Source organism: Phoca vitulina, unplaced genomic scaffold (assembly GCF_004348235.1).
Source record: "Phoca vitulina isolate PV1807 unplaced genomic scaffold, GSC_HSeal_1.0 scaffold81, whole genome shotgun sequence".
NCBI classification, from domain to species: Eukaryota; Metazoa; Chordata; class Mammalia; order Carnivora; family Phocidae; genus Phoca; species Phoca vitulina.
In genome coordinates, this window is record NW_022589784.1 from 925,169 (window position 1) to 949,950 (window position 24,782).

The 24,782-nt window shown below is 58.7% G+C and overlaps 1 protein-coding gene and 1 long non-coding RNA gene across 2 annotated transcripts in view; both read left to right on the forward strand.

Annotated features, from left to right (window-relative positions):
* LOC116625805 overlaps nucleotides 1-2,726 on the forward strand; it is a 20,185-nt gene extending 17,459 nt beyond the window's left edge. Inside the window, exon 3 of the long non-coding RNA XR_004298131.1 lies at nucleotides 2,093-2,726. This is a non-coding gene — a long non-coding RNA (uncharacterized LOC116625805). The remainder of the gene's footprint in view (nucleotides 1-2,092) is intronic.
* Nucleotides 2,727-6,573: 3,847 nt separating this feature from the next.
* PLK5 (polo like kinase 5) lies at nucleotides 6,574-13,335 on the forward strand. The gene is made up of 15 exons (XM_032394786.1): nucleotides 6,574-6,681; nucleotides 7,331-7,444; nucleotides 7,582-7,698; nucleotides 8,123-8,252; nucleotides 8,340-8,427; nucleotides 8,529-8,624; nucleotides 8,999-9,197; nucleotides 9,297-9,423; nucleotides 9,594-9,670; nucleotides 9,853-9,937; nucleotides 10,199-10,276; nucleotides 11,031-11,187; nucleotides 12,019-12,148; nucleotides 12,233-12,343; nucleotides 13,027-13,335. The coding sequence occupies exons 1-15, from the start codon at nucleotides 6,574-6,576 to the stop codon at nucleotides 13,210-13,212; spliced, it is 1,803 nt and encodes a 600-aa protein (XP_032250677.1). The 3' UTR covers nucleotides 13,213-13,335.
* The last annotated feature ends 11,447 nt before the right edge of the window (nucleotides 13,336-24,782 follow it).

A 24,782-nucleotide genomic window follows, 5' to 3' on the forward strand; every position in this document is an offset into this window, starting at 1 on the left:
GGAGTCACTCAGGCGGCCAGGAGGTATTCAGCAGGCGCTGTGTCCTGTGTGTATACAGCAGTCACTCAGGCGGCCAGGAGGTATCCAGTAGGCGCTGTGTCCTGCGTGCATACAGGAGTCACTCAGGCGGCCAGGAGGTATCCAGTAGGCGCTGTGTCCTGCAGGGAGGGACACAGCAGGTGCTGGGGGCTGCGTGGGCGCCTAGCGCTCGGTGATGGAGCATGGCGGCCGGTGGGGATGCGGGAAGATAGGGTGTCCGGGCCCCGCGCCCCCACCCTTGCGCCCCCGGGCCCCAGCCTCCGGGTCCCAGCCTCCAGCCTCCGGCCTCCTGCCTCCGGCCTCCTCCGGCCGCAGCTCAGCGGGACTCAGCAGATTCCTGAGAAGGAGGCCGAGCGCTCAGCTCGAAATACCTTGTGCGGGTGGAGGGGTGCTTCTGAGGTTTAGACTGCAGGTGTGCGGCATCTCAGCCCCCACACCCCTCCTGTGCCCTGGCTTAGACCCCCGACATGGGGGCAGTGCGGTCCCCTACCCTGAGCTCTAGCCTGGACCGTCCCTAAGGCAGGGCCAGGGGGGATGAGGCCAAGCGGACTACAAGTCCCCGTGGATGCGGGTCAGCTGAGCTCCTGCCACCTCTGTGGTCTTGCAGCCTTGGGGCTCAGGAAATGCCCATGAGCAGATCCCGTGGCCTCTGCCTGCCCCCCCAAACCCCAACTCCCTGTGGCCTCCTGTGATGCCTCAGGCCTGGCCACATGGTGTCCGGGATGTTTCAGCCCCAGAGGAGCCTGGACCGGGGGGGAGGGGGGAGGGCTCCTGCCACCCCTGCCCCAGAACCCTGGGTTTCCGCAGCTGCCCAGAGATGAATCCTCACTCCCCTTGATAGGGATACTGAGGGGCAGCGGGACCCGGAGGGCCTGGGACGGCTTCTCCCCCACATCTGAATGGCTGTCCTGAGTTCCTTCTTGGAGGGAGTGTGTGGGGGGAACTGCTTGGGTTGGGGACCCTGGGGGCAGGACCTGGAGGAGGAGGGGAGCGGGGCAGGAGAGGGTGTGAGGGAGAGGGCGTTCTCAGCAGGGGGACAGAGGGACAGCACGGGCAAAGCCCAGGTGGCTGGAGGCCCAGGTGAGGACCGGGCGTGGCAGGGGGCCTGTGCGGCTGGTGGGGGGCGGAGGGAGCAAGGGGGTCGGCTTGGAGGCAGAGAGGGGCGGGAGCTCGGGAGGCTCAGTGAACATGGCAGGTCATCTCAGGTACACGGTTAGGTGGAAACATCAAGAAAGTTATGCACGACATGGTGACATTTATAGAGAGGAAAAGATGTATGTTACATACATTCACACGGGAAGGGGAAAGGGACACCCCTCGTGTTGCCCACGATGGTCCTGGGGCAGGGCTATGGGTCACCGAGTTACTGCCTTGTAGGTTCTCTGTGAATTTCTGTAATGACCTTCTAATTCAGATTTTTTAAAGAAAAATTTTATTTTGGAATAATTTTAGATTTACAGAAAGTTGCAAAGATGTTAGAGAGTTTCCGTCTACCCTCTGTCATCAGTGGTATAATCCGCTCCCCCCCAAGACGTCCAGATCCTCGTCCCGGGACCTGGGACGTGTCCCCTCACGCGGCAGAGGGGACCTTGTCAGGGCCCCCGAGGAGGGGGTGACCCTGGGTTTCCAGGGGGCCCAGTGTCCTCACGAGGCCCTCACGAAGGGGAGGCAGAGGGTGGGGTCCCAGAGATGGGCAGACCCCGCGCTGCTGGCGGTGAGGATGGGGGGGGCCGTGGGCCAGGAAGAGGCCGGAGCTGGGTCTCCCGGGGGCCCTGGGGGGACCAGCCCTGTCCACACCTTTGTTTTAGGACTTCAGACTTCACCACGTGAGGTTGATAAATGGTGATTTTTTTTTAAGCTACCAAATTTGTGGTGATTTGTTACAATAGCCCCAGGAAACAAATAATTTTGTCACCACTCGGGAACTGATACTGGCATATTGTTATTACTAATTAATAATATTAACAATTACTATTACTATTAACCGAACTCCAAACTGTATATGGATTTCACCATGTGTGTGTTTTTAGCTAATTTCCCTTTTCTGTTCCAGGATCTCATCCACGATCTCCCGTGACATTGAGCTACTTTTCTCATAATTGGTAAAAAGACCCAAGCAGATGAAATAGAGATTATTCGTGTGGAAATCTGGCCGGGTCTGATGCTCACGCAGCACAGTGCACACAGCCGGAGTCAATCGATGTCCCTGGAGAGGAGTCGAAGCAGCATGTAGCTGGAGAGAGGATGCCAGGATAGGTGTCCTCCTCCCCCCAGAGGAGAAGCACCCACTCTGGACCCTGAGGATGCCCCCTCTGTGGGCAGGCTGTGGGGAGCCCGGGGAGGGTCTGAACTTGCATGAGGCCACCCAACAGGTCAGCACCTATGGAGTAGACAGCAGGGACAAACACAGGCCCATGTCCGCATGTGGCGTGCCCAGTCTGGTGGGATGAAAACCAGCAGACCTGCAAGGAAATGACATAATTTCAGGTTGTGAGGGACCACAAAGGGAATCGAGGGGTGGAGGTGGCCTCCTGGACAAGGGTGGCCCTTGCCTAGGCCTCGAAGATGAGAAGGGGCCGTTGGGAGGCGACTCAGGGATGGGGAGCATCATGAGCAGAGAGAAGGACATATGCAAAGGCCCTGAGGTTGGGATGAGCTTGGTATGGGATCTTGGACCAGCAGAGAGGCCAGGGCGGCTGGAGTGGGGTGAGTGAGTGGGTGGGTGGGAGGGCCACGGGGGGCGAATCAGCAGGCCTTAGTTTGAATATGATTTGGTTCTGGAGGGCTTCTTGCTCATAGGAAGAGATTGAGCCTCCTGCCCCTGGGTCCCAGAGCAGGCCCTGAAACCAGCTCCCGGCCACCCCCCTGGTTCTGTGAGCCTTCAAGGGCCTAAATACTCTGTGTCCCCTGATCTAGCCAGGCGGTTGATGCTTCCCTCATCTTCCTCTTGGGTAGACAGTCCTGAGGAATGTTGTACCCAGTTCCTTGGGGAACCACAGGGGTCACCAGGGCCCACCCTGCCCTATGCCCCATCCTCCCCAGGCACTCACACCTGCTCTGCACCAAACCCTTGCTTCAGGCTCTGTGTTTGGCAGAGCCCAGATGGAGATATGGGAGGAGAGACAAGCCTCCCACTTTGGCGTCCTGCTGGCCTGCCCCATGTCATCAAGAGAGAGTGAAGATGGGGACAGGGGCCTCAGACCCAAGCTGCAGGCACTGGGAGAAGGAAGAGGAGCCGCAAAGGATAACTGAAAAGATTTGGAAGAAGGGTGGGAAAAAAGCCTGCAGAGCAGGTTCTGGGAGGACAGGAGAGGACAGGGCTTCTAGAAGGAGCCAGCGAGGCGCATGAGGCTGGGAGAGGCAAGGACAGAGTTTGGTCCTGGGGTGGGGGGGGAGCCGGGTCTAGCCTCCCCCACACTGCTGGGCCAGTCTGGAGATAGCGCGTGGCCGCAGTCATGGGGTTTCCAGAGTGTGGTGGCTGCTCCGCTCCCAGCCGTCCCCAGGGAGCTGCCAGGTGGGGTGACTGCTCACAAGTACAGGCACGAGGGAGTCTATGGCGTTTCAAAGGCCAGGAGGCCGGAAAGGGACCCAGAGCCTCATGCTCCAGCTCCGGCACCTTCCGGAAGGGGCAGACTGTGCCACCCACATGCCCATGGGCTAACACCTCCCCAGGGAGGCCTCCAGGAGTCTCACCGCGGGGGGCTGTCTCGGCAGCCGCCCCCTCTGCCTGCAGCAGGTATTTGGAGCGAAGCTTCCTGGCATTTCTCCCAGGAAATGTGCTGAGTCCGGGGAGTTAGGTCAGTGAAGGAACAGACTATAGCCTGGAGCACGGGGCTCCGGGCGGGAGCGGTGGGTGGCCAGGCCAGGTGCCGGCCCGAGGGACCAGCCCCGCCTCTGGAACCTGGGCAGGGGTCGGCATGGGAGGGTCAGGCAGCCCGCTGAGCCCCTTTGTAATGCTGCAGTCCTTTGCTTGCCAGGCATGCTGCCTCAGTTTACCCATCTGTAGATTTGTGGGTATTAGTGCACTCCTAACGCTGTGATTTCTTTTGCGGAGGGTGGGGCATCTAACACGGTCTTCATTCCTTGTTGTTGTGGCAAACATAACAGAAACTCACCGTTGTAACCGTCTCTAAGTGCACAGCTCAGCGGCATGAAGCACACTCACACCGTCCTGCGACCACCCCCACCCTCCGTCTCCAGAACGTTCCATCTCCCCACACGGAGACTGTCCCCGTGAAGCACGGACTCCCCACCCCGCACCCCAGCCCCGGCTCCCACCCTCTCCTCTCTGTCTCTGTGGACGGGACTCCTCCGGGGACCTCCTGGGAGTGGGGTCCTGCGGGATGTGTCCTTCTGGGTCTGGCTCCTCTCACTGAGCCCAGTGTCCTCGGGGTCCCTCCACATCGTGGCAGGTGTCAGGGTCCCTTCCTGTCTAAGGCTGGATCATATTGCAGCGTGGGGACGGACCGCATCGTGTGACATACCCATTATATGTCAGCGGACACTTGGTGTGTGTCCATCGGCTTTTTGGCTGCTGTGAATCATGCTGCTACAGACATCTGTGTTTTTTGTTTCATTGTAATTTTTTTTTTCATTCTAGAGTGGTTGGGGAGAGGGTCCTTGCTGAGGGGGCAGGCAGAGAACGGGAGGTGTCCCCGGCCCTGTGGTAGAGGCTCAGCCGGGAAAACACAATGGGCAGCTGGGAGAGGGGCAGAGCAGGTGTCTGTGCAGGTGACAGGTGGGCTGTGAGGCTCCCGGCCAGGATCTTATAGGGGTTCAGTGAGCTTGGCCACCTGCCCCTGCCAGAGCTCCCAGGGCCCCTGGGGCAGAAGCCCAGGGGGATGGTATGGGGGTGCGGACAGCGGCTCTAGACTCCAGGTGGGACTCGGCCACTTGCAGTCCAGCGATCTTGGGCTTGCATTTGCCTTCCTGAGTCTTGGTTTTCTCATCTGTAAAATGGGGCTGAGAACAGCACCCAAGGATAAGCAGCTGCCCGCCAGGGGCCTGGCTTATACACGTTCGCCTCTGGAGGCCGTCCTGACCCACGGCCGTGGTTCAGTTGGGTGATCTCCTAGCAGTCATTCCATGAGGGCCAAGTGTATCTGTCCTGGGCGTGCAGGGCCCCGTGCAGGTTCCACATGCTGATATGTAGGAGCTAAACGGATGCCTGAGTTAACACGCAGAGGAGGGGTGTGACTGACAGCCAGCAGAGCCCAGGGTGACAGTGACATGATGGCCCAGACCCATGGCCCCCCAGCCACCCACCTTCTGTCACGCTGCTCCTGGTTCCCATTAGCGGGAACTTGGGCTCCCCAGCTGCAGCCAGCTGGCCCCCAACAGTGGCCTGCAATCCTTGGCCCTGGTGCTGAGGCCAGTCCCCCACAAAGGTCCCGGAGTCTTGCTCTGGGCCCTGCCCTGGGGCACGCTGAGAGGCCCCCATGCCCTGCGTGCCCCTGCTTGACACACCAGCTGGACATGTGACCATTCAGAAGGTGTTTCCCGTCCCTGGCAGCATGACAGGGCCAGATTCCGAAATCTGGTCTCTGGAAAATTCCAAGGCCTGATTCCAGCCACAGGGAGCCCTGCTAATCCCTCCCCATTCCTCGTGTTATGTAACATTTGGGGATTAATACTGTGGCAGCCAGAGAAAGCTGCCTGCATTCAAATCCAGCACTGACCTTCCTGGCTTCGGAAGCCACAGCTTCCCCGGGCCTCAGTGTGCTCATCTGTACAATGGGGACGAGGCCAGTTCCTGTGTCCCAGGACTGATGTCAGGGTGACATGAGAGAACACAAGGAAGGAGCCTGGAACTGAGTCTGAGCTATGGCTCCCAGGAGGGTCCAAGACTGCCCACCAGTCCTTTCATCCACCACCTCTCCTTGGCTGCCCGGGGCCAGGAGTCACACACCCGCCTTTGCCCTTCGGTCCCCAGATTCTGCTCCTTCTCGCTGCCTAGTGACCTGCATATATGATACCCCCAACCCCCAGCTCTGCCCCTCCTGGGTCCCGGCGCCAGGACTCACTCCCTTCCCAAGCAGCCCCAGCCCGAGGGATACCGGGCTTCTTTCACTGCCCTCTGCATCCGGCCACGGCTCCCCAGTGCCACGAGAACCCTGTCAGGCCCCCACTGCCACTCGCCTCTCCCTCGGAGGCCTCTGAGAGAATGAGACAATCTTTCTGACCTCTGTTTCCCGCTCGGGGAAATGGGCACGTTGACACTTCACGGCTGGGCGGGAGGAGCGGGATTGGAAGCGCCGGCTTGGTGCAGGGCTGGCGCGCGGGGCGCGGGCTCGGCTGTCACTGGAACTCCTGCCAGTCGGGTGTCCCCGCACGCCCACGCCCGCCGCCCTCCCTCGGCGCACACCTGCCCCCTCGGGCGCCTGGCCACGCCCCCAGCGTCGGGCTCCGCCCCTCCCTTCCCCGCCCCTCCCCCTCGGCCTATAAGAGGCGCCCCAGCGCCGCGCAGCCCCCAGAGGTGGTCCCGCGGAGGCTGCGCCGGTGACCGCGCAGAGCGCCCGCCAGGCCCCCGGCGGGATGGAACCCGGGCCGCGGCGGCGGCGCACTTGGTGCCCGCCGGTCTCCGCCTTCCTGCGCGATCCGAGCTCCGGGCGCGTCTACAGGCGCGGGAAGCTGATCGGCAAGGTGCGGACCCCGGCTCCGCGAGTCCGCGGGAGGGTCTCGGGCCGCGCCGGGGTCCGGGCGGGGCGGGGCGGGGTGTGCGCGCGCGATCTCGAGCCCCGGCGAGCAGGTGGGCGCCCCCAGGCTTGACTTCGGCGTGCGCCGTGTGTCGGCGCGAGTTTGGGGTCTGGTGTCGGCTGGCTGGGCTGGGCGCCCGGGTCTGTGCTGTACCCGTCGCGGTGTGCTTTGTGCGCCGGGAGCCGGTCTTGGCGCCTTGTGCTGTGCCCACGGGTTGTGCGTCCAGGGGTGTGGACGTGTTACAGGTATCGGGTCTTTGTAGAAACTCCGTCGTGCTGTCTCCAGGTCCGTATCTGAACGTGCTCTCCATCTCTGTGTGCGCTTTCCGTGTCTGGGTGCGGAATTGTGTCGTGTGTTCCCGTACTTACTGTACTGTGGTCCGGTGGCTGGATGTATCCAGGGATGGATACGTCTGGGTACGCGTCCCTGCGTTTTCCTCCGTGTTCCTGTGCTTGCGTCTGCGGGTGTGAGGGTGTGAGCTGCGTGTCCATGCATGTCCTGCGCCTGTGTGTGTATGTGATGTGAAGAGGCCTGGGTTCCCGTCTGCACACCTGCGCCCACGTACCCGCTGAGCGGTGCGTCCCCCTCCACGCAGGGTGCCTTCAGCCGCTGCTACAAGCTGGTGGACATGTCCACCAGCGCCGTGTTCGCCCTCAAGGTGGTGCCTCGTGCCGGGGGCGGGGCCGCGCGACTGCGCTCCGGCGGTAAGGTAGGTCCAGACCTTCCGTGCCCCGGGGGCCCCACACTTCGCAGGGGGTCCCCAGAGAGAGCCCTACCCTGGGGGGTGGGGTTATGCCCCTGGGCCTGAGCACCACGGGGCGTGGACATGTGGGCCCACGCCTGCAGGTGGAACGCGAGATCGCGCTGCACAGCCGCCTGGAACACCGCAACATCGTCGCGCTGCACGGACACTTTGCTGACCGGGAGCACGTGTACATGGTGCTGGAGTACTGCAGCCGCCAGGTGCCCCGGGGGCTGGGAGGAGAGGGACACCCCCCCCCCGTCCGTCTGCTGTGCTCATCCGTGTCCACCTCTCTGTCTCCGCCTGTGTCCGCACCAGGCCCATCTGTGCTCATCCTTCCGCACCTGTGCCCGCCTTGGCTCTCTTGACTCACTTGTGTCTACTTGTGCCCAGTTTATTCATCCGGCCCATCTCATCTCCATCTGTGGCCATGTGGGACCACCTTAACCCCATCGAGCACACCTGGGCTCACCTGCGCCCGGCATGTACCCGCGTTGGGTTCATCTCTGATCCCCTGGCCCTTTTCAAACTTCCCTGGGGCCACCTGGGCCCATCTGCACTCCTGTATTCCTCTTTGGGTTCATCCGAGCTTACCTGTGTGCGTCTGTGTTCGGTGCTGCCGCGGCCACCTGCGCGCCCCTGCAGTCACTGGCCCACGTCCTGGAGGCACGACAGACCCTGACGGAGCCTGAGGTGCGCTATTACCTGCGGGGCCTGGTCAGCGGCCTGCGCTACTTGCACCAGCGGCGGATCGTGCACCGCGACCTGAAACCCAGTGAGCGTGGAGAAGGGCGGTCCGGGGGGTGGGGGGGCAGGTGTGTGGCTTCTGCCCTCATGGCCTGCAGCCCGCCCCCTCTGGCAGGTAACTTCTTCCTGAACAAGAACATGGTGGTAAAGATTGGAGACCTGGGGCTGGCTGCCAGGGTGGGGCCAGGGGGCCACTGCCACAGGTAAGTGAGGGGCTCTGAACAGTGCCCCTGGGGAGGCACAAGTGGGACCAGTTTGGCATGTGGGCCCCGGGCTTCCTGAGCCCACCATTATCCCCTCCCAGAGTGCTCTGTGGGACCCCAAACTTCCTGGCCCCAGAGGTCATCTCCAGGAATGGGCACTCCTGCCAGTCAGACATCTGGGCTCTTGGCTGCATCATGTGAGTGGGTCGTGGGGAGCCCCGGGCCTGGGGAAGAGGGGCAGGAGGGCCCGGGTGGGGCCAGGTATGCAGGTGGAAGCATGCACAGACAGGTAAGGACAGGTGGAAGCCTACAGGGGGAGGCTGAATGGGGGACAGGCAGGTGTGGGAGGTGGGGAGCACCCGCCTGCCATCCTGCGAGTGTGCAGGTATGAATAGGGCACATGGGGGATGTATGTGCGAGGGAAGACAGGTGTGAGCACTCACAGAGGTGTGGACAGGTATGAGCAGGTGGTAGATACACAGGCAGACCTGGGCATAGATAGTCACGAGGCCCATGCAGGACAGGTGCAAGCAGACACTCAGGTTCCTGCCGCCCCCACCCCCTGGGTCAGGTACACAGTGCTGACCGGTACCCCTCCCTTCACGGTGGCTCCCCTGTCGGAGATGTACCAGAACATCCGAGACGGCCGCTACCCCGAGCCTGCCCACCTGTCACCCAACGCGCGCCGCCTCATCGCCCGCCTGCTGGCGCCCAACCCGGCGGAGCGGCCCAGCCTGGACCTCCTGCTGCAGGATGACTTCTTCACACAGGTGTGTGCTGTTCCGCGGGTGGGGCCCGCCCTGGGGGGCCGAGGCCCAGGAGCCGGGCGGCCCGCGCCGCGTGCTGACCCCCGGTGCCCCGCTCCGAAGGGTTTCACCCCAGACCGGCTGCCGGCCCGCTCTTGCTACAGCGCGCCCGTCTTCACCATGCCCCAGCCTCTGGGCAGCCTCTTCCGGAAGGTGGGCCGGCTGCTGCTGACCCAGTGCCGGCCGCCATGTGAGTAGCGCACCTGCGCACCCCTCCCCTGCCCCCACCTGCCTGGCCGGCTCGCATCTCACACACCTGTCCTGCTTCCCACCTGTGGCAGGGGTGGGCCTGGGGGGCAGATGCCTTCCCGCTGCATGGGGCCAGGCTCTGCCCCCCGAAACTCCTTGTGCTTCCCTCAGGCCCCTTCACTCCCAGCGAGGCGTCGGGTCCAGGAGAAGAGGCTTCAGATCCTGACTCCATGGGGCGCGGCCGTGAGGTGAGGGCTCCGGGCAGGGACTCGCGGAGGCACGCGGAATGCGTCCTCACAGCAAGACCCGGCAGAGGGAGAAGTCGGGGGGCGTGGTCTTCAGAGGGAAGAGGATGGAGCCCCTCACCCACCTCAGGCCTCTCCTGGGGGCCAGGGCCTCCCTCCCCTCACCCCTGCTGCTTCTTCCCCAGGCCTCCCTATTGGACAGAGGGGCTCCCCACCCCGAGGTCCCCATCCACCTGCTCACCCAAGGGGCCCTCAGGAGTGACCCGGCGGGTGAGTGGACACTCCATCCTTGGCCCCGGCTGCTGGTGGGGAGTGAGGGTATGGAGGTGGGGGCAATGAGTGGGCCTTGCCAGGGTCGTGGCCCCTCTCCTGGCTTCAACTTTCCCACCTGTGAAATGGGAAAGATGGCCGGAATCCTGGGTTTAAAATAAGATGTTTCCAGACTCGGTCGTTTGGTCCAGGGCTGGTGGGAGGGGCCCCTCGTGGTGGGGGGACAGACAGGCCTGCCCCTACATAGATCTGTCTCCCCAGGGCCCCCGGGGGGCCAGAGGCAGGAGGTCGAGGTGGCCATCAGAAACCTGCAGCTCTGCCTGGACGCCGGCCTCCCAGGTAGGAACCCAGCCAGGCCCACAGGGGCCACCTGTCCCTTAACATCCCAGGAAAAATGCCCTGCTCTGCCCAGGGCCGCCCGGGTATTTCTGGGGCTCCCCCGGGGGGGCAGAGCTGAGGGAGGCTTCAGGGCACAGGGACGCCCATCCTGCACCCCAGGGTCCTGGAACCCCCAGCCCCCCATGTCCTGCCCCTCCTGGGTCACTGTCCTGGGAGCCTTTTCTTTCTCAGAGGACCCAGTGGGGTTCTTCTTATTCTTCTGCTTCTGCAGCACAGAAGGACCCTGACGTTAAGACTCTTCCGTCAGCTGGAGCCAGCTCTTACTTACTCAGATGTCCTAAAGAAACAGTAAAAGATACTTAGAGATTTACAGGGGAGGCAGCCCGGAGAGTTCTGCCTGCCGCTCCCCCAGCTTCCCCCGGCCACTGGAGAGCCCGTTTCCTCACTAATGCCCTTTTATCTCTGCCAGAGTCCGATCCAGGATTCCAGAGGCCATTGATAGATTTGTTTTTAACACACACTTTTTCTTAATGCAATCCAGCAAAGCCTATAGAGTTTGGGCGTTACACACGGTTCGGAAGGGCTCCTCTCAAGAGGTGGCAGGTGCCCCCCAGCCCCTTGTCGTCCCCCCGCCCGCAAGGCAAGACTTGGTTTTCTGCCCCCCTGGACTTTGCTCTGCATCTTCTGTGTCTCCACCGTTCCTCCCCCAGCCCCCACCCCCGCCTTGCTCAATTCACTTCATTTTTGTGCCCAGCCACACAGGACCCCCCGGGAGAGCAGCGGCCCATCCTCTGGGCCCCCAAGTGGGTGGATTACTCCAGCAAGTATGGCTTCGGCTATCAGCTGTCAGATGGGGGCAGCGGTGTCCTGCTTCGGGATGGCATGCACATGGCCCTCCACCCCCCCGGGGAGTAAGTCGTGGGGCTCCTGTCCACCCCCATCTTTCTTCAATCATTCCTCAAGTGTTTATTAAAATAGCGCGTACTGTGCGCGCCCAGGGGGACTCCCTGCCTGCTGGAGGGGGGACAATGCTACACAAGTAACCAAGGTGATTCCAGGAGGCAATTTTCTGAAGAAATGAAGTGGGTGAGGTGACCGACTCGGGGGGTGGAGGGTTAGGGTTGTGGAGGGGCTTCTGAAGAAGTGACATTCAGGCAAGACACAAAGGATGAGAAGGAGCCCAGCAGGAACAGCGTCTGAGGCACAGGCAACAGCATGTGCAAAGCCTCCTGACGTGGGACGAGCCCGGTGGGTGTGAGGAACGGAGTGGCATGAGGACACGGGGAGGACGTGAAGTCACGGGCCTTGACGGCCACTGTGGTGGTCGGGACGGGAAGGGTGGGTCCGAGTCACACGTTCAACGTGACCTGGCTGGCAGGAGAGGCCCAGGGAGCCAGCAGGGAGGTGGTTGGACTAGTTGGGCAGGGAGTGGCCGTGGCCTGGGGTGGTGGTCTCGGAGGGACGCCAGGACGCTGGCATCTGGACTCCTGCTGCCGGCAGGAAGGTCGGAGTAGCCGCTAGGCCAGATGGGAAGGTGGCAGAGGGAGCGGTTTGGGGGCTGGCCGGGATCTCAGTATGGACACAGCTCCAGGGGGCTGGCGGTATGGAGAGAGGTGGGTCAGTGCGGAGCTGGTCTCCAAACTCCCATCCGAGGGGGCGTGGCCGGCGGGACGGTGTCCTCGGGCATCGAGTGCCCAGGATAGAGGCTGTGACAGCGGGCACCACCCTGTACCGCACCCCAGCCAAGTGTCCTACATGCCTGCCCGGGGGAAGCTGGAAACCTTCACCCCAAGGGACGTGCCCAGCGCACTGGGCGCCAAGCTGGCCGTCCTCCGGCTCTTCGCCCGCCGTATTCAGCAGCGGCTGCGAGAGGTAAGGGCCAGGTGGGGCCGGGCCGGGCTGGGCAGGTGCGGACGCCCCCAGCCCTGAGACCCGCGGGGCTGGGTCTGTGTACAGGAGGGGGTCCGGCCCACGCCCACCCCGCCGGCGGCCCCCAGCCTCTGCCTGCTGCGTGTCCTGGCGTCCGCGCGGGCTTCGCTCCTGCTCTTCAGTGACGGGACGGTGCAGGTGAGCGCTCGGGGCGCCCTCGTCCTCGGGGGGCACGCTGGGAGCACCCGCTGTGGGGGGGCCAGGAACAGCTGGCTTCGGTGGGGGTGGGATGTCGACTCCTAAGTACCAAACTGCACTGGCAAAATGTAATTTCGGGCCGTCCTCATGGGGTGGCACCTCGTAGCCGCCCAAATGTCATTTCAGTGGAAAATCATTTCTAGATTGAGGCTTCCCTGAGCAGTCCTGGCGATTGCTGACAAATCGCAGCCAGTCCTGAAAGACTTCAGAAGCAGTCCTGTACAATGCTTCCGTTGTTAGTTCAAAAAATTACTATTTTGTGTTACAGTAAAACCTCCCTCTCTGTTCAGACTAGAACGTGGCTAGCACGCTTGCCCCGAGCTGGGTCTCAGCTAGAGAGGACATCCGCTGGGGAAGCTGGTTTACCCAGGTCACAGGATTCGGGGTGGGGGTCTCACGGGGTGGCCCTGGGAAGGGGAGTCCCCATCTGAGCCCTGTTTCCCTGTCGGTATAGTAGAGCCCTCGGCCCCTGCTCCCTGAGCTCCTGGGGGTGCGGCAGCACTGAGACCCAGGTCAGGGGGCTGTCAGCCTCGGTCCACTTGTCCTACTCCCTGGAGCGCTGCAGTGGGGGTGGGCATGGGGGGGCCCCCTCTCCGTGACCCCGGCTCCTCACCCCCCGGCAGATCAGCTGCAGTGACGACCAGACTCACCTGGTGCTGAGTGGCCAGGGTGAGGAGTTGCGGCTCACGGTCTGGGAACGCGGCCAGCCCAGCACCTCCTACCCCCCGGGCGCCCTGCAGAGTCCCGGCTGCTCCCCAGCTGCCCGGCTGCACCTTGTCCACGCTCTCCACATGCTGCAGAGCATCTAGTGTCCCCTGCAAGGGGACCAGGCCCCCGGCTCCAGTTCCGGGTCTCTTGTCTCCCCAGAGGGGTGTCCCTGGGGACGGCTCAGGGGAGCATGGGAGGTGGTGGTCCTTCCCTCAGGTCATGACTGTGCAACACAGACTTTTGTTTGGCTTTGTTCTTTTTTTCATTAAAGAGAAGTTGACTATCTAGCCGGCTGTCTGCCTCTCTGGTGGAGTCTGAGATGCATTGGTGAGGGGACACTTAGACCGGCAGGCTCTGAGCCCACTGCCCTTTGTGGCAGACACAGATGGGCCAGATCTCCGCCAACACAAGAATTCATACCAGCGTGGGGTCGTGCCGCGACCAGAGCGCTGAAGCATGTGACGTTTGCTCGATGGCCGAGCAGCAAGAAAGTGGGTGTCTGGGCTGGGAAGTTGGTGACCGTGGTCCACAGGGCGACCCTGCTCTGGCAGCCCCGGGCTGATCAAGAACTGGGGCTTCTGTGCAAGGTATTCTCAGAAAGACCCGAGGCCAGGAAGGAACTGGCCAGCTAGCAAACAGAGCGCAGGGACAGCAGAGATTCGAGACCTGTGGGGTTGGGGAAGCCAGGAAACGGGGTTCTGAATCCTCCAGGTCAGGTTCCTGGGGGAGGAGTTGACTCGGCAAGTTACAGACTTCTCCACCTGCCCCCCAAACAGAGGTCTGAATGTGTATGAGAGGTACTCAGAGAAACATGCACAATGGACATTTATGGATGTTGAGAATTTTTTAACGTGTAACATTGTTATACTTTTGTTTTTAGAAGGCACTCATCCTTAGACAGTCCTTCCCAGCGGGGGGCGGTGCTGCCCCCCAGGGACCCCCGGCGATGACTCGGGGCGACTGTGATTGTCACACTGGGGGCACTGCTTGCACTGAGTGGGTGGGGGCCAGGGAGGCTGCTCAGTGCCCCCCAGCACCCGGGACACCCCGATGTCCGCAGGGCTGGGGAGAGACCCTGCTTCAGAGAGAGAAACTGAAGTATTTACAGGCCTAACGCTGCATTTCTAAAAGCACGTTTCCTTTGTAATCAGGCAAAAAAGCAATAAAGATGCAAAGTGACAGTTTTGGGAGAAGCGGAGAGTCCGGTGCCCACACAGCACCTCACACAGAGCGTGAGCCCATAATTGTCCCTGTCATTGTCCCTTGGCTGGGGCCCACACCGTGTCCATCGGGAGAGAGGCCACGGGGGGGTGGGGGTGCCTCTCAGACAGAGCAGCAGCACCACGCGGGATCCTTCACAGCCCTGCTGAGGACCCCACGTCCTGTGGGTGCACCTGCCTGCAGGGCGGGGGTGGGGGGAGCTCCCAGTAGGATGTAACTGCCTGGGGCCGGAACCAGAACCCAGGCCTTGGACGCCCTCCAAACAGGGCTTTTCCTTTTCACCGACTATCAGTTCCAAAAGTGAAGCGTGGATGCCACCTATTTGTGACAAACTGCACATGGACAGAGCCACTCACCTGGTTCTTTCTGTTTACGCACACTTATGTCCCCCTAGAAAGGGAGGCAGCCACCAGTGTGACCTTGCTTTTCCCCCCTGCAACCACGGGCCTGGATGCATTTCTGCACCCGGGTATAAAGGTCTGGTGCAAGGACGGGGTGAAGGGGAGCTGCCGGTCAGGGCCTGGGGAGGAGACAGAGGGAGCTGGTGGATGGGTCAGGGAGGTCACATGCCTTGGTGTGGCCTGACGTGGGAAGAGAAATTGTTTTGTGTAAAAGAGGGGCAGGAACTAGGAGAGCCCTTGGAGAATCTGGGAGGAAGGGAGTGTGGGTGAGAGAGGAGCCGGCAGAGGGAGAGAGCAAACAATGGGCACATACATCCTGGTCTTTTTGTCCTTTTATTGTTATCATTATTGTTATTGATGGAAATTCACATATCATGCAATTAGCCATTTTAAAGTGCACAACTCAGTGACATTGAGTGTATTCACAATGTTGTGCAACCATCACCTCTATCGAGTTCCAGAACATTCCCTCAGCCCAAAGGAAACTCCACCCCCATCAGCCATCACCCCAACTCTCCCCCAGCCCCCGGCCCCCACGAGCCCCCTTCCCGTCCACGGATGAGCCTGTTCTGGACGTGTCACCCACGTGGACTCACACCCCACGTGGCCTTCTGTGTCTGGTTCCCTCCCTGAGCGTCGTGGGCTCGGGGTCCGTCCCTGGGGGCCATGGGTGTGGGCGCCTCGCTCCTGCTCGTGGCAGAGGGACGTGTCCATGCATGGTGGACGCGTTGTGAATGTGCCCTTCATCTGTTGATAGCATCGTGTTACAAAGGACAGAAACCCCTCCTAACTGTTAGGAGCAACACGAAGGATGGGCTTCTAATGCTGAAATGGTCAGAAGAGACGGTTGCAGGCAAGGCTGGATGTGGGGCTCAGACGAAGGTAGGGTCTCTGTCTGTCCCTCTCTTTTTCTCTTTCTCCATCTCTTGTGCTACCATCTGTGGTTTGGACTTCACTCATTAGCAGGCTCTTGCGGCATGGTGACAAGGTGGTCCTGGCACGGGCTGGAGCTACCAGCTCAGCAAACTGGGGGAAAAGGGGCAGCCAAACTCTCTGGTTAGTGCTGGCAAAAGTCCCAGGTTGAGGCCTGTTGGCCAGGCCTGAGCTACATGACCTCTTCCTGCCAGCCGAGTCACCTCGAAGGAGAGAGGGGAGTCCAGGAGAGGGGGAAAGGGATGATGACATCCCGTGGTCATATTGCTTTGCCCTGGTGCATTTCCTCCCAACAGATGGTCTTTTGTGGGCAGCCTCCGAGATGGCCCCCACAGTCCCAGTGTCCTGGTAGTCACACCCTTGTGTAGACCGTCTACAGGGACTAGTGCTGGCCCGGGTAACCAATAGGATGTCAACAGTGACAGTCTGTGGCTTCAGAGGCTCTATCATAAAAGCTGTAGGTTTCTGCTTGGCGGTCTCTGGGGCCGCAGGCTGGGGGGTGGGTTGTACTGCTGTGCCCTGCGGATGCCCAAGCAGTGCTGGGCAGGGGCCCACGGGGCGAGCCTTCTGCCAATAGCCCCTGTGGACAGCCTGCCAGTGGGTCCTCCAGCCCCAGCCGAGCCTTCAGACCTGGCAGCCCCAGCTGGCCCATGTGTTGACCGGAACCTCATGAGACCCCCGAGCCGGAACCAGGCAGCCAAACCGCTTCTGAGTTCCTAACCTGCAGAAACGATGAAGGAAAAAGACAAGTGTGTATTGCTGCATCGAGTCACTTGCTTTGGGGCTGATTTGTTACCACCCAGCAACAGCTAACTGGTACACTTGCCAAACATGCAGAGGACCCGCCCCATTTCTGCCCAGACGGCTGTTTCTGGGGAAAAACGACTGAGCGCCCTCAGCGTGTGTACCTGCCCGCTTGCGCAGTGCCCACCTAGAGCGCCCGCCCCCACCTGTGTGCCGCCAGCCGCGCCGGCGCAGCAAATAACCCGCCCACACAACGTAGTAATTGCGTGACCTCCTGGGCCAGCTCTTATTCTGTGGGTGAGAACTTCAGGAGGGGGCGAGGTGCCCACGCTGCCCCCACGCTGCGAGTTTCTGGAATCTTCTTCAAACAGGGTAACTGTGCACCTCAAGAAATAAAGTCATTAGCCTCCCCTTTGTGGGTGTTTGCAAAGGGTGGAGCTTCAGGAAATGGCAGCCAGTGCATGCCGGGCCGGAGCTTTTTTTCTTTTTTAGAGAAAGTCAGGGAGAGCACGGTTAACGGGAGGATGCGGGGAACTTGGCATCCTCCGCGCCCGGCCTGTCTGGACCACGTCCCCATTGGCCTGTGGGGGCGCGTGATGCAACGCCTCCTCCAATCACCAGCAAGCGGGGAGGGGCCAGGCGGCACGGCCGCGCAAGACGTGGTTGGCTGCTGCCGTGGCAACCGTGTGTGACGTCGTGAAGCGTTGCCGGGTCCAGGTCCTAGATGCGGGCATCTGGTTCCCCATCTGCTGCAATTCGTGCAACTCGCCTTGGGGTCGGGGGCTCTCCTCTCCCCACTTAACAGATGAGGACACTGAGGCACATGGGTCACCTCGATACGGAACTGCGGGGAGGAGAGGGTGGCTGTAGGCCGGTCCACCCTGCCCCCTTCCCAAACGAGGAAGTTCTAAAATCCCGATGAGGATGCTGAGTGAAAACAGGCCCGTGCCAACAGATCACACGTACTGCAAGATTCTCCTGATACAACATTTTAAAAATTTTTTTAAAGATTTTATTTTATTTATTTATTTGACAGAGAGAGACACAGCAAGAGAGGGAACACAAGCAGGGGGAGCGGGAGAGGGAGAAGCAGGCCTCCCGCTGAGCAGGAAGCCTGATGCGGGGCTCGATCCCAGGACCCCGGGATCACGACCTGAGCCGAAGGCAGACGCCCAACGACTGAGCCACCCAGGCACCCCGTGATACATTTTTGAAATGACAGCTTTTTAGAAATGCAGGATAGACTCATGGTTGCCAAGGGTTATGATGGGGGTGGGTGGGAGGGAGGGATCCCGAATTTCCCCAGCTGGTAACATTGTGGACAATTCAACACACATGCGTGGGTTCGAGTAAAAAGAAAAATGTGAAATTGGAGTAAGGAAGGAGGAGTGTGCGACTCTCGATCTTGGGGTTGTGAGTTTGAGCCCCAGGTTGGGTGTAGAGATTACTTTTAAAAAATTAAAATAGGTGTTCCAAACCAAAATTGTGTGCAGGGAATGGCAAAACAGGGGAAGGGGATTAAGAGGTACAAACTTCCGGTTATAAAGTAAGTCACAGGGGTGAGAAGTACAGCCTAGGGAATATTCAATAATATTGTAATGTTGTATGGTGAATGCACTTACCGTGGGGAGCATTTCATAATGTATACAATTGTTGTACACCTGAAACTAATATTATATGTCGACTATACTTCAGTTAAAAATTTTTAAAAAATCACCGGATTAACAATTTTTAAAAATGTGTGCACCAACATTCATAGTAGCTCTGTTCAAATAGCCAAAAATGGAAACATCCCAAATGTCCATTGACAGATGGGCAGATACACACAGTGTGTCCACCACACATGGGAGCATCACTGGGCTGTGAAGGAGCGAGGCGTCCACAGGCGTGGCCCCGGGGACGGACCCCGAGCCCACGACGCTCAGGGAGGGAACCAGACACGGAAGGCCACACGGCATGTGAGTCCACGTGGGTGACACGTCCAGAACAGGCTCATCCGCAGACGGGAAGGGGGCTCGTGGGGGCCGGGGGAGGGGGGATTGACTGCTGATGGGGATGTGGTTGCTTTTGGGGCGACGGAATGCTCTGCTGTGATGGTTGCACAACTTTGTCAATACACTTAATACCACTGAGTCGTACACTCTAAAATGATTCAGGTGGTGAATTTTATGTTTTTATTTAAGTAATCTCTACACCCAACGTGGGGCTCAAACTCACGACCCCGAGATCAAGAGTCACAGGCTCCAACAACTGAGCCAGCCGGGCGCCCCTTAAAATGGTAAATTATATCTTATATGTATTTTACCACAATTTAAAAAATCCTCACTGCCCACGTGACACCCAGGGCTCATTATAGCAGAACTGGGGGGTGACAAGGAGCGGTGAGCAAGGAGGAGTGTGTGTGTGGAGATGGAAACAAACCAATGCTAAATAATCACAATAACCCCACTGAGAAGTTTCAATGCGGACCAGATAGTTACTATTGAGAAATTCGTGTTCAGGAACGCCTGGGTGGCTCAGTCGGTGAAGCCTCTGCCTTCGGCTCAGGTCATGATCCCGGGGTCCTGGGACCCCGCATCGGGCTTCCTGCTCAGCGGGCTGTCTGCTTCTCCCTCTCCTTCTGCCCCTCCCCCTGCTTGTGCTCTCTTGCTCTCTCTGTCAAATAAATAAAATCTTAAAAAAAAAGAAATTCGTGTTCACAATTTGAGGTTTCTAATGTGTTCTGCTGAGCATCCTTATCCTGTCAGAATGTGGAGCCCCCGGCGGTGGGCAGGTGCGGGTGGGCCTCTGGCAGGTGCAGGTGCCCGAGATCCGGAGCCGCTGGTCGTCCATGCAGGTCCTGTGTGTCGCCTCTCCTCTCCTCCCTGCTAGGATTTACCCTTGACATTTCCCACACTAAAGAGTTTCACGAATCAAGTATGAGCTGTGTTAGGTGGGACGTAGTCCCTCTGAAGGGCTGCTTGGAATAAGCCGGAATTGAGTGTCGGGACACTGTGAGCGGAGGCCTCCCCTCGGGTGGGCTCGTGGGACAGGTTCGGACTTCAGAGCCATTGTGGCCAGATGGGAGTTTACCGAGCCGACCCCGTGGAGGACTGGTCTTCCGTGAGCACACTGGTCCCGCAGGCGAATCTTCACTGCTGTGTCTTTTGAGGGGGAACCCAGAGCCGGGAACAGAAATGGGGGTGAAGGGGGGACAGAGTGTTCTGATGGTGGGGTGGGTCTGCACCCCAGGGAGACCTTAGAGACACTGTCAGGAGGGGAAAGGGAGTGTCCTGGCATCGAGGGGTGGGGCTGGGATGCTGCTCAGCATCCCCAGTGCCTGGGACCCCCCCAGGCAGTAACTGGCCCCAAATGACCTTGGTGTAGCGGGGAGAGACTCTGGTCTAACAGCTTAGGGAAAAAGAGACAAACCCATAGAGCAGGACATTGCGTTCTGTGGTCGTGTCAGGCTGCAGTGACCCCGGACCCCCCCCCCAGGACAGAAATCGCCCGGCCGGAGGGACACCAGGTGTGGGGCACAGTGGGAGTCTCAGCCATGAGTCCCCCCCACACACACTGTCTTCTCTGCAGCCTCGGCCCCTTGGCAGCCACCAGCACTTGCAGTAAGCGCATCTGGACCCCGGGTGAATGCAGACCCCACCGCTCCAGGCTGCAGCGAGTCACAGGAGACCGTGCTCAGCAAGAAGAAGAACCTCTCCCAGGTACACTGAATCTCGTGACGTGGTGAGCTCCACGCTCCACCTGCTTTCCAAGACTGGTATGTCCCTGGTGTCCATCGACAGATGAATGGCTAAGCAAAATGTGTCCATCCATACACTGGAGTGTTATTCAGTCTCAAAACGAAGGAAATTCTTAAGGACTGACTCAACTCAATGCCCCAAACCAAATAATCCAATTAAAAATGGGCAGAAGACACGAACAGACACTTCTCCAAAGAAGGCATACAGAGGGCCAACAGACACATGAAAAGATGCTCCACATCACTTGACATCAGGGAAATACAAATCCAAAACCACAACGAGATACCACCTCACACCAGTCAGAACGGCTAAAATTAACAAGTCAGGGAACAACAACTGTTGGCGAGGATGCGGAGAAAGGGGAACCCTCCTACACTGTTGGTGGGAATGCAAGCTGGTGCAGCCACTCTGGAAAACAGTATGGAAGTTCCCCAAAAAGTTGAAGATAGTGCTACCCTATGATCCAGCAATTGCACTACTGGGTATTTATCCCCAAAATACAAAAACACCAATTCAAAGGGGCACATGCACCCCAATGTTTACAGCAGCATTATGTACTATAGCCACACTGTGGAAAGAGTCCTAATGTCCATCAACTGATGAACGGGTAACGGTGATGTTATATATACACAATGGAATATTACTCAGCCATCAAAAAGGATGAAATCTTGCCATTTGCAACAACGTGGATGAACCTAGAGGGCATTATGCTAAGTGAAATAAGTCAGAGAGAGACAAATACCACACGAGCCCACTCATATGTGGTGTCTAAAAAACACCATCAACAAACAGATTCTCAACCACAGAGAACAGAATGGTGGCTGCCAGAGGGCAGATGGGTGATGGGCGAAGCCCACGAGGCGGGTTGAGAGCTACAAACTTGTAGTTATAAAATAATTCATGAAGGGGGCGCCTGGGTGGCTCAGTCGTTAAGCGTCTGCCTTCGGCTCAGGTCATGATCCCGGGGTCCTGGGATCGAGTCCCACATCAGGCTCCCTGCTCGGTAGGGAGTCTGCTTCTCCCTCTCCCTCTGCCTCTGCTTGTGTGCTCTCTGTCTCCTTCTCTGTCAAATAAATAAATAAAATCTTAAAAAAAAAAGACATTCTGAATAAAATAATTCATGAAGATCAAAAGTACAGTATAGGGAATATCATCAATAGCATCATAATCATGCCGTATGGTGATGGATGGTGAGTACACCAAGGACATCCTGCCACCTGCCACGACGTGCAGGGACCCCGAGGACTCCAGGCTCAGTGAGAGGAGCCAGACACAGAAGGACACATTCTGCAGGACCCCACTCCCAGGAGGTCCCCAGAGGAGTCCCATCCACAGAGACAGAGAGGAGAGGGTGGGAGCCGGGGCTGGGGTGGGGGTGGGGAGTCCACGCTTCATGGGGACAGAGTCTCCTTGTGGGGAGATGGAACGTTCTGGAGACAAAGGGTGGGGGTGGTCGCAGGACAGGGTGAGTGTGCTTCACGCCACTGAGCTGTGCGCTTAGAGATCGTGCAGGACCCCACAAGGCCCCACATGACATTCAGTTGTCACGTCTCCTTACGCCCTTCTGGGCTGAGACATTTGCTCAGACTTGCCTTGTTTGGGAACTCCTGGGTAGTTGTGGGGAGCACTGGTTGGGTATTTTGTAGGACACCCCTCAATTGAGATTTGCTGTCTTTCTCATGGTTATGGGTTACGAGTTTTGGGGAGGAAAGTCACAGAAGTAAAGAGCCTTTCTTACCCAATCACACCGAAGGTCTGTGCTCTCAGTAGGATGGTTAGGACTGATGTTGACCTTCATCACCTGCCTGAGGTAGTTGAAAACGGTTTCGAGCTCTCAATCCACGGAAATAGGTGAGGTTTTCTCCGCTGACAAATCTCAACTTCTCTTTGCAGACGGGAGAATAATGAGATGTATTTTTTTAAAAGATTTTATTTATGTATTTGAGAGAGTGAGAGAGCGCACGCACAAGCAGGGGGAGCGGCAGAGGGAGAGGGAGAAGCAGGGTCCCCACTGAGCAGGGAGCCCGATCCGATGCGGGACGATCCCAGGACCCCGCGATCACGACCTGAGCCGCAGGCAGACGCTCCACCCACTGAGCCACCCAGGCCCCCAGCGAGATGTGCTTTGACAGTCAGACGTCTGCTGCCTGGCCGCCTGTGTCCTTCACCATGGGACCTCGTTCTGCCTCCCCACCTGATCGCCTGCCTCCCTCAATCCACCCTCCAAGCTCCTGGAGGATAAGGACGCCCACCACCACCGAGGAGAAAAACGCTGTTTAATTGAAAACAACAACAACAAGCCAGTGAACTGGAGTGCTTTCTGCTGCTGGGGACGGTGGCAAAACTCTCCCGGACGGGGGTGTTCAGGTTGCCCTGTGTCCCCTCCAACACCGGACTAGGCCAGATCTGGTGTGAGTAAAAGGAGAATCAGTGCTTTGCGGCGCCCTGTCATTTACTCAATCAACAAATATGTTGGGAGCGCCTCCTGTGTGCGGGCGCTGAGCCGCTGGGCCGGGGCCGGTCGGCGGAGAGAGGTGAGAAAGGGAGGCCTGCTTGTGCCCTGCGGGGGCCCACAGCCCGGGGCTGAAGGACGATGGTGTCCGCTCAACACAGACCGCGCGGAGCGCCGGGCCCCACGCCGCGGAGGGCAGGGCGTCATGTGCAGTCTCGGCCGCGCGGTGGCGACAGAGGACCGGCTGCTCCGCTCCCACCTGGTCGTGGGCGGGGCCTGCACTGGGGCTGGTGCAGGGGGTCCCCTGGGGCAAGTGCGCTGGGGGGCTTTCAGCTTCGTGCCCACCCACTCCTGGTTATGGCAAGAAACAGGCCTCAGTATCAATAAATTGTGCACTTAATTCTGGTTCATGTTCCCAACCCATGTCCCGTTAGCTTGGCCTCACCTTTACCTGCCAGGCAGAATTTCAGAGCCAGGGGATGGAGCTCTCCGGTACACGCGTCTCCCTGTGAATCAATGGATTGCTCTCTCTTCCAGCTCCACTTCTTACCAAATTCAGCAAATAAAAATACGTCCGGTTAAATCTGAATTTCGGGTAAGTAACCAATCATTGTTAGGAAGAAGGAGGTCCCATGCAAAATCTGTGAGATATTAAACAAGATTCGTTGTTTACCTGAGGCTCAAATTCACTGGGTGTCCTGTATTTTCAGGGGTGACATGCTTCAGCTCCGGCCACTGGGAGCTCTTTCAGATGGCAGCTCCTGGGTCCCTTGGACTCGCCCTATCCCTGTGGGCTTCTTGAGCATGTACTTACTTCCTGACACCACTAGATGTCTTGGCTCATTTTTTTTTTTTTTTCCCCTGTGCAGGCAGGCCATAGGGTCAGCCGTGTCTGCAAGGGTTTGGGGTAACTCTACCCCAGCCATGCGAGTCTCCTGGGAGTACTGCACAACTCACCATAAACTTGGCCGCTTAAACCACTCACACTGACTCTCTGACAATCTGGGTTCAGAAGTCCTAAAACCCGGGCGTGGGCAGGGCTTGTTCCCTCCCAGGGCCCCAGGGAGACCCAGCTCCTGCCTTTTCCTGGCCCGCAGCACCCCCTCCATCCTCACCCCCAGCAGTGCGGGGTCTGCCCATCTCTGGGACTCCCACCCTCTGCCTCCCCCTCGTGAGGACCTCGTGAGGATGCCGGGCCCCCTGGGAACCCAGGGTCACCCCCTCCTCCGTGGCCTTTGTTGTTTTAGGGACACTCTGATCAGGACCTCTGCACACACACACTTACCACAATTTCTAGGCACTCTGGCCTTCCTGCTTCCCTGGATTAAAAGTATTTCAAAGTTTGCATAGCCAAGTACTTTCCCTAGATGCTTTCCCTTTTTTGTCTGTGGCTATTTAAATTTAATTAAAACAAAATTAAAAGTTCAGTTTCTGAATTGCACAAGCCACATTTCAGATGTCCAATCACTTGGTGAGGCTGGCAGCTCTTGTAATGGAGAGTGCAGATCTAGAACATTCCCATCATGGTCCCATTATTAGACGATGCTGGACCGGAACATTCTAGAGTGATGCTGTTCAATGTAGGAGCCGTCAGCCAATGTAGGAGCCATCAGCCATCCACTGAAGGCCAGCAGGGGCTGGTGTGGCTTTCCCCTTGTATAGGGGAGGCTCCAGGGACGAGGCAGGCTGTAGCAAAAATGGGGGCTGCCCTGAAAGACCTGACTGGGGTGGATGAGATGGAAGGAGTCCCAAGGGCATGTTCCAATTAAGCATTTCAACCTTGTCTCCCATTAGTTTAACCTGTCCCTCTGACTACTCTTTGTTCCCTGAATGTGACCAGTGATCCCATATCACTTCCAAGTCTTTGCCACACTGTCCCCCCCCGACCAATCAACCCCTCTATCTAACCTTCCCCTCAATTTCCAAGCAGAATTCATCTCTCCTCCTCTGAAGTTCTGACTTATCCACGCATCATTCATCCATCATCCATCCATCATCAACCCATCATCCTTCCATCCATCTATCCAACCATCATCCATTACCATCCATCCATCATCCACCCATCCATCATTCATTCATCCATCCATCCATCCATCCATCCATCCATCCAGCATCCATCCATCCATCCATCCAGCATCCATCTATCCATTACCCATCCATCCATCCATCCAGCATCCATC

Coding starts and splice junctions, on each gene's coding strand:
- PLK5 (XM_032394786.1), top strand. CDS start 6,574: ATGGAACCCGGGCCGCGGCGGCGGCGCACTTGGTGCCCGCCGGTCTCC. Junction 9,424..9,593: donor GACCCAGTGCCGGCCGCCAT/GTGAGTAGCGCA, acceptor TGCTTCCCTCAG/GCCCCTTCACTCCCAGCGAG. Junction 10,277..11,030: donor CCTGGACGCCGGCCTCCCAG/GTAGGAACCCAG, acceptor TTTTGTGCCCAG/CCACACAGGACCCCCCGGGA.